Below are 9,142 nucleotides of genomic sequence, written 5' to 3' on the forward strand. Positions count from 1 at the left end.
CATATTCGCAATGTATTTGAATGTTAAACTATTATTTATAATGTAAACTAGGCTTGTACTTTACACGCATTCACATATAGATGGAAAAGATCATCCTCTTCGCATGAGCAAAAAAGTCCTTGGCATAACAGCAGAGTGGACCGGTATACTACGGTCTATTTAAACTGACCAGTGTAACCTTTTATATGTTTGGTTTGGTTGACTGTATTTTATTTTGATAATGAACAAATTTCCACCGTTTGGGATAAGATTAAGATTTTTTATGTTTTTTAAAAAAGTTCCTCGTGTTCATCAAGGCTGCATACAGAAAAAAAACAGTAGTATTGTGAAATATTATTAGAAATTTTCTCTGTTAATATATTTTAAAATATAATTTATTACTGTGATGCAAACCTGAATTTTCGTCAGCCATTTATCCAGTCTTCAGTGCCACACAATCCTTCAGAAATAAATGTAATATGCTGATTTATTATCAATGTTGAAAACAGTTGTGCTGCTTAATATTTTTTGGAACCTGTGATACTTTTTGTCAGTATTCTTTGATAAAAAGTTAAAAATAACAACATTTATTCAAAATAGAAATCTTTTCTTACCATATTCTATCACCTTTTATCAATTTAACATGTCCTTGCTGAAAAAAAACAAACACATTTATTTCAAAAAAGAAAAGAAAAAAAATTACTGAACCCAAACTTTTGAATGAATGTTAACATGACAATTGTCCTGGAAGGGATTTTTAAATTGCAAACAATTTCTGGGTTTTGGCATTGTTTTCCTGTTAACATGCTCTCTACAGTCCTCATATATTATATATGTCGATTATGTACAATGACTGCATGCTATTGTTCCAAACTTATTTTTCCCTCATTATCTTCAAGTATGAAAGCAATAAGAACACAAAGCCTGTGCATTTTACTCAATTTAGAAATATAGGACATGTCTGGGAAAAAGAGGATATATAGTCATCCTAACAAGACAATATAGTGTTATGCAAATAACATTAAAGTGCAAATTCGGTTTGAATGTTTCAATTTGATCTCAAATTTTGTTTCAGTATTAGTTTTTCCATGTGAAATGTCAATATGCATGTTCTATTTGTGCTCCATTTTTCTGTATTTCCTCGCACACTTTGCAGCTCTGCAGAGGCGTTAGACTGTCCGTTTTCTCTCGACTGGCCTGTCATTCATTCTGCTTGATGTGACTGTTGCCATATTTTGTTTATTGAGCAGCACAGCGTGTATGTGCTTTGAACTGTCTGTCTGTGTTTCTCTGAACGTATGTGTTCAGAATATGCTGTCTTGGCATTTCCAAGACCATTTAAAAGGGTAAAACAGGAAATAAAAGCACTGCTAAAGCCTCAGCTCTGCTGTCAGGATGCTGTATCGGATCTGACAGCCAATAAAACTGGCCTGTTACATCTGACTTACCAAAGTGGCCTGGCCTTTACTGGAAAGATGGGCATACTTCCTGATTTATTTTGCTGCTGATGTCAGCCACTCAGTTGCAAAGATGCACATAATTGTTGTGACAATGGCAACGTTTAATGAGGTTTTGCTTTTATTCTACAGCCTGATTCTTATTTTACACCGTGCTCTAGGTTACCTTTTTTGGTCCCACTTTATATTAAGTGGCCTTAACTACTATGTACTTGCATCAAAAAATAAATACAATGTACTTAGTGTTCATATTGTATTGCAAAACACTTCTGCTGCTAATGAGGTGGGATACGGGTAAGGATAGGGACAGGTTTGGTGGTATGGGTAGGTTTAAGGGTGGGTTAAGGTGTAAGGGATGGGTCAACAGTGTAATTGTACATGTGATTACAGAAATTAATTACAGATGTAATTACATGCAGGTATTTTTAAAATATAAGTACAATGTAAAAACGTATGTACACAATAAGTGCATTGTACCAAGTTATTAATTTAAATGTAAGTACATAGTAGTTAAGGCCACTTAATATAAAGTGGGACCCCTTTTTTATTACATTCTGTATTAACTGGACAACATTGCTAAATGAATGAAAGAAATCAGGATAGAAATATATTATTGTATAGTAGTATTGAAGTCAGTATATTTCAGAAGGAGATGATTGTATTCAATAAAATTAAGTGATTCAAATTCAAATATTTAATATTAAATAATAAACTTAAAAATGAATATTTTCTAGTATGCAAATCTATTCGAATGACTAAAAATATGATAACAAAATATTCAAATAATCCTTCAACATTTATTTTTTAGGACTTACATGTTTCTCTCTATCTCTGTGTGTGTACATACTCTATAGAAGCACGATCAAGGACAGATCCTACTGGAAGCTGTCTGCAAGCACCTGGAGCTGACCGAGAGAGATTATTTTGGGTTGCATCTGGCCGACGACTCCTCTGATAGCCCGGTGAGTTCAGAGGTAAAGCTCAAAGATGTGCCGGAGCCGAGCCAGTCTGCCCTCAGGGATTCATGGAGGTTTTGCTTGGAGCATTTGAGGATAGAGTGTGTGAATGGCCAGTATTCTTGAAGTAGGTTCACATTTAGGAATGTAGGACACACAGTGGTTCAGGATTAAAGATCCTGTGAAACATCTTACCCTTTTGGGTGGCCCAACTCGTTTTAAACACCACAACAACATTGGTGTATATTAGTCACAAAAAATTACATCATGCAGTCCTAACCCGAACCCAAACACATTAATAGATGTATTTGTGTTGTATGTATACTATCAGTATTCATGTTACACCTTCATCAGTCTACCGGTAGGCATCTACCAATCGCTCGATCTGTGGTGGAACAGACTTTGTAGTTCTATTGATTCAGCTGAAACTGGATCAAAGTTAAAGAGTTTTTTACTCCACAAACACACTCAGTTTGTCTCTTTGTGTTGTAACTGCAGATAAGTACATCTCCACCTCCCCACAGCAGAAAACACAAGCCTATTGAATTATTGAGTGGCATTAGGTTGTGTTGGACTGTTGCCATGTTATTAAGGTTTTTCTTCCTCTCTCTCTACCTCTGTCTCTCTCTTTCTTTCTTTCTTTCTTTCTTTCTTTCTTTCTTTCTCTCAATCAATAATTTATAGAGGTGGCTGGATCCAAATAAACCCATAAGGAAGCAATTAAAAAGTAAGTAATTTTATGAAAGGCACCAACCTAGGCTGTTGTTTACCACCAGCCATTGATTATTCTTTCTCCTCCTTTGTATTTGTACATCTTTGTACTTACACAATGTTCTGATGAATTAAATGCTAGGGGGCTCTCCACATCATCTGAACTTCCGGGTGAAATTTTTTGTGAGTGACCCCAACAAACTTCAGGAAGAATATACACGGTGAGTGGATTTCAGCTTTGGTGTATAAAGACCTTAAAAATGGTTTAAAAGATAACGTGCATATTCATTTTTTCTCTAAGATCCCAGTTATACATTAAACATTAGACCGTTTGAAGGGGGGCAGGATATTCTAGTCTTTTTATTGGACAAAAATTTGTCAACAAATTCAGTCATCTATATATAGGTTATATTTTAAATGTGTTTAATTTTTTAATTTTGCCGGCTTTTAAGTGTACACTATAGAATTTAAAGATCCTCAAGGCTAATAGACAAAATCTAAAAACAAATTTGATGTCATGGATTCTTTATTTCTTTTACGTGTATTTATTTAGCAGACTTGAATCTCTTATGTTGTAATCCTCATTTCTAAGGAGGCTGTAAAAGAAGTGCTGTAATACCGAGACCAACAAATAGTTCAGAGAAGTACAGGCTAGAACTGAGATGAGTAAAGCAGTACATGAGTAAAACTACAGTGATTGACCTCCTCACTTGAATTGGCAGTGGTGATTCATAGTGAATCATAGTGATAATGTCGCATTATCTCTTTGTAGTGTTCTTGTAGATCAAACAGTAGAGAATGTCACGAATAATGCCAAGTTCATCATGGGTTCAGTACCCAGGGAATGCATGAACCAATAAAATGTATGCCATGTAAGCCACTTTGAAAGAAAGCAAGTGCCAAATGCGTACAGCAAATGTCAATGTCAAGGAGGAAAACTCTGAACTTGGTGAAAAAACAATAGAAGTTGTTCAAACAGTAGAGCATGGTCATGAGTTTGCTTCCCCATGAAAGCAAGAACTGCTAGGTCATTTTGGATAAAGGCATTTGCCAAATGCATAAATGTAAATGTTTAAATCGTCATGCTATAATCAAATTAGACCAACTTTGGACACCTCGTAACCATGTCTTGGCTTTGGTTTTGATTGGTTAGATAATAAAGCAGTTCTATTTAATGTTAGTGAAGGTCTTTGCACACTGAGTCCGAAATTTCCGTATACGGTTTTTCGTATTTGTCATCCTAAAAATTCGTCATGCACAGAAAGCTTGCACACTGAGTCCGATGCGTATTAATTAATCCGTTGCGAAAAAAATTGCAAAACAGTGGAGTCTTCAAGCAGTGAGGATTATTTTGTTGTCGTCTCGCTTCTTAAAAAAGAGAAAGAAAGGAAATATTGGGTCCATCCAATCCTGAGATACAGAGAGGAAGGAGAGTTCCCCCTCCTTATTAAGGAGTAGCGGGATTATCACGGGCGATTCAAAGTTGAACCTGACAATTTTGGTGTTCGCTTGTACGGTGGCTCTGAATTGTCAAAACATCTCTCAAAATGCTTGCTACGGATGCGAAAAATGCTGAAAATCGAACCTGATCCGAAGTTTTTTTATGACGGACAAAAGTTTCGGAGGCAGTGTGTAAACGTTATTGACACAACATGAGGTCGTATTTATTTTTTAACGTGTGAAAATTTCAGATGAAAATTTCGGACTCCGTGTGCAATGGCCTTTAAACTCCAGTACCTAAACTTTACTGCAGTACAGTATGGCATGGCATTTTATGTAGGAAGTTTGATTTAATATTTCTTATTTTTTAAATATTTAACAATTCACCTCATGAACAGTACATCCGAGTTATTTTTAGTCTAGTGGCTCACAGAGATTATTTGTCTGTTCTTTTTCATCTTTGTAGGTACCAGTATTTTTTACAGATTAAGCAGGACATACTAAGTGGAAGGTGAGCTGGATCATGTGTGGCTGTTTTTAACTGTAAATCTCTTCCTAAATCCAGTTTAAAAGTAGGTTGATAAATGATATCTGTAACTATGTAAATGTATCCCTTCGATATTCATCTTGTGATACCACTGCAGTTTGTGCTGCTGAATTTGCATGTGCTTACATGTTCTTCAATGTTTACTTAAATACAGTAATTTGGTTTGATCTCCAACATTTTACACTGTTAATTTAATATAATTTATATCCCTCCCAGACTGCCCTGTCCACACAATACTGCCGCACTCCTGGCATCGTACACTGTTCAGTGTAAGTATGAGCCATTCGTTGAAAAGAATGGCTGTAGGATCTACATGACAAAGAAGCCACAATCTAAATCAGTTTTTTTTAAGCGGAACAGTATGTGACAGTCAATTACATGTGGTTCGCTTTAATTCTGGTTTGGTCGCACTAACTTTAATGTTACAATTTAAAATCCTTTTTAATGTTATGTTTGGTGTCGAACAAGAGGCGCCTGTAATTCTCTATTTCTTGAGTGAGAGGAATTGATAGCAATCTAGCATAGCAGCAGAATTATAATTAAAGCTGTTTTCCTCCAATGTAATGTCCCACGTTTCTTTCTGATATATTACGGTATCATGCAAACTCAAATCCAGTACTGAGCTTCCAAGCAAACCACCAAAGTACAACAGCGCAAGCTCAGCATGGCACATTCCATCTATGCACAACCTCAACGCTTAACAAGCACTAGCTTGTAAAACGGGAGTAAATGCGAGCAAGAAATCTCTCTGAAGTACAGCAGGCACTAACACAGCCCAGCACATCTTAGTTAACCTAATAGTGCCCATTCGAGACAGAGCAGTGACATGGCATATCCCGGGCCCTCAGGGCTCCGCTTGCCAGATTGAGCTCAGCAATGATGAATCTTGACAGATTTCTGTAGTGAGCACATTTGCTCCGGTCTCTCCAGGGCTTTTAGCATGCAGTTTGGGCACTATATAGGTCAGAGGGGATTCTGTTGCCCAGTTGCCTAGGACAGCGCTATCTATTGCAATTCATTTAGTTTGCTTTAGGGTTTACTGACAAGCTGCCATAGTGGCAGAATTGATGCTAAATGCTACATTTGAGGGGATTTTTTTTGGTCAAAGAATTACTGAACGCTTACATGATAATAAATATTGTAACAGGTGTTTAATAATCCTAAACTCTTGAATAGCTTGAAGCATTAGTGTGTTTTATCTTTTTATTTTAAATGAATGAGGATGATTGTAATGAGATTCCAATGCTTGGCTTAAGTGAAGCTGAATGTTTGGTCTGACAACATTTGGCACTGGTCAACATCAAATAAGACTGCCCAACATGATAAAAAGGAAAAAAATTTTTTTAAGTAATTTAAAATGTGCAAACAGGTGAAGAAATATACAACATGTAATTCATGTTGGGTTTATGTATTTTTGAAGAACATTTATATTATTTATCTGAACAAAATTTTTGATTTATTCACTTAAAAAAAAACTCTTATGTTCTATAGCCTCAAACTTACATATATAAAATATATAGTCTATTTTTACATTCATACACTTTGAATTAGCAGGACTGTACACATTTTAATAATTGTTTTCAGTGATTTTTTTCTAATATAATATTGCTATACTATACTATAATATACTCAAATATAGTATACTACAATTCAAAAGTTTGGAGTAGGTAAGACTATTTTAATGTTTTTGAAAGACGTCGCTTAATACTCACCGATGCTGCATTTATTTGTAAAATCATTTTAATATGTTTTTGGAAAACATAAATGTAGCTTATACCTATGATGGCAAAGCTGAATTCTCAGCAGCCACTACTTCAGTCTTTAGTGTCACATGAACATTGTGAAATCATTCTAATATCCTGATTTGGTGCTCAAAAAACATTTCTGATTAGAACAGCATTTATTTGTATATATATATATTTTTTTTTTGTAATGTAAAAGTAATCACTGTCACTTTTGATAAATAAATGCATCCAATCTATGCATCAATAAAAGTATCCGTTTCTTTTTAAAAAATAAAAAAGTCTATTGTAAAAAAAAAAAATGAAATCTGCATTAGATACATGCAGTTTTGTAGGGCATTTTGCTCAGATTTTTTGGTCACATAATACTCTATGTAAGTCACACACAAAGCAAGGGATTAAGAGATTTAGGCACCAGTGTGTGTCCACCAGTGATGGTATCCCTTTATATACAGTATTAGGTGACCTGGTCTGCATGTTGTACTGTCATGATTCACGGCTGTTATCCGTAACGCTGTGCTTGTATTGTGTGATTCAGCTGAGCTGGGTGATTACAGTGAGGCTGAGAATTTGCCAGGATACCTGTCTGAGTTCTGCTTCATCCCCAACCAGCCTCAGGGCTTTGAAAATGAAGTCACCAAACATCATCAGCAACACAGGTAAGAGTCACCGCTCTAAACTTGTCACTGCACTATTCTAATCAAAAATTCCTATTACTGTCAGAAATTTTGCCACAGTGAAGGAGTCTTGTTGATTTCACATATGGCTTTATGAATATTCATAACTGTTAGTTAACATACTCACGTGTGCTTTCTCAGCGCTCATGGCTCAGTACGCCCACACTAGAGCTGTGCTGAGAACAGGAAGCTCATTGTCCTCCGCATCTTAGCCATACTAACAAATTGGGGGATTCTGAAAGGCACCAATTTCTGTAATTTACACAAGAGTTGTGTACACCCACTTACCTCTACTTCACTGTCTTGTGATGTGAATCTGAAGCACATGTCTTCGTTTTGACTCTTTATTCTCCCTTTTTTTCTGACATGGGCACAGTGGACTTACTCCAGCACAGTCTGAATTCAATTACCTGAACATGGCACGGACGCTGGAACTTTATGGAGTGGAACTGCACTATGCAAGGGTGAGTGAGTCAAAGCTGTTTCATTGTGTATCTACACACAAGCCTCTATGCTACAAATAAAGATAATCAATGAAACAGCAAAGCTCCTGTATGGCTTTAGAGGACTATAATCACCATTTGTGCTTTTATTGTATGGAAAAGAGAAGTATTAACTTTTTGCATAGCTTTTAAGTTATACAGGCTTGGAACGGAAAAAGACAAATTATCTTTTTAGAGTTTTCATTTTTGGGTAGACTAACTCTTTAAACAATATTACACAGCACAGTTTCGAAAATGCTAAATGATCCTCATTAATAATTTCTCTTTTTTCCTGTTCTTGCTTTCAGGATCAAAGCAACACAGAGATTTTCATAGGCGTGATGTCAGCTGGCATTGCCATTTACAAGAACAGGGTACGAATCAACTACTTTCCATGGTAAGTGAACTTGCCTTATTGGTGTCATTCGTGTTGAATTTAAGTCATGAAGTGAAATGAAGCTGAGGTTGCAAACTTAAGCCAGTTTGAATATAATGCATTGCTGTCAGCTTCATAGCGTCATTTCATGCTGTTGCTATGATTTTTTTGTGTTTGTGTGGTCTGCACATTACACTGTTTTAACCAGGTGTGTTTCAACCAGATCATTTGTCTGCTAACACTAAACGTTTAAATGCTGCACAACGCTGCATAATATGAGCCGTTCAGAACATATACAGTGTTTTATATAAGATTTTGTTGTGGGATCCTCAGCATAAAGCAGCAGAAATGAAAGCCAGACAACCAACAAACTGTCCTGTCGCTTGTTGTGGCTGCAGAGATTTATATGGTAGTGAGATCTCCTATTCATTTGTGGAAGAATTGTTTTTATTATTATTACTATTATTTTTTTGTCATTAATGATCTTTGATTATTTTTTGGACCTTGGTTTTAATATTGCTGTTAATTATTAACTGATATTATTAACTAAATTATTATATAACATTTTATAAAAAGTTACAGTTTACTTACATTTACTTACGTTTTCCCCCTGTTATTAAAATGTATTTATTTATTTATTGAATAAGAGGTATTTATACAACAATTTTTACCAATCACTCTAAATTGTTCTCATACTAACTACCATATTTGCATTTAAACCGATTAACAGATTATTGGTTGAAAACATGATAATTTACATTTAAAATTTAAATTA

The 9,142-nt window shown here is 35.3% G+C and overlaps 1 protein-coding gene across 4 annotated transcripts in view; it reads left to right on the forward strand.

The window, feature by feature from the left end:
* The window catches only part of LOC107663857 (tyrosine-protein phosphatase non-receptor type 4-like), a 55,801-nt gene that overhangs the window by 26,652 nt on the left and 20,007 nt on the right, over positions 1–9,142 (forward strand). For 2 of the 4 annotated variants that reach the window (XM_016454215.1, XM_016454216.1), the window contains exons 3-10: positions 2,291–2,410; positions 3,077–3,119; positions 3,246–3,324; positions 5,010–5,054; positions 5,307–5,359; positions 7,371–7,491; positions 7,886–7,973; positions 8,300–8,388. In XM_016454215.1, coding sequence (XP_016309701.1) covers positions 2,291–2,410; positions 3,077–3,119; positions 3,246–3,324; positions 5,010–5,054; positions 5,307–5,359; positions 7,371–7,491; positions 7,886–7,973; positions 8,300–8,388 — 638 coding nt within the window. The remainder of the gene's footprint in view (positions 1–2,290; positions 2,411–3,076; positions 3,120–3,245; positions 3,325–5,009; positions 5,055–5,306; positions 5,360–7,370; positions 7,492–7,885; positions 7,974–8,299; positions 8,389–9,142) is intronic. The other 2 variants (XM_016454217.1, XM_016454218.1) reach the window with 1 other exon arrangement.

This window comes from Sinocyclocheilus anshuiensis, unplaced genomic scaffold (assembly GCF_001515605.1).
Source record: "Sinocyclocheilus anshuiensis isolate Anshui unplaced genomic scaffold, SAMN03320099.WGS_v1.1 scaffold976, whole genome shotgun sequence".
Classification (NCBI taxonomy): Eukaryota; Metazoa; Chordata; class Actinopteri; order Cypriniformes; family Cyprinidae; genus Sinocyclocheilus; species Sinocyclocheilus anshuiensis.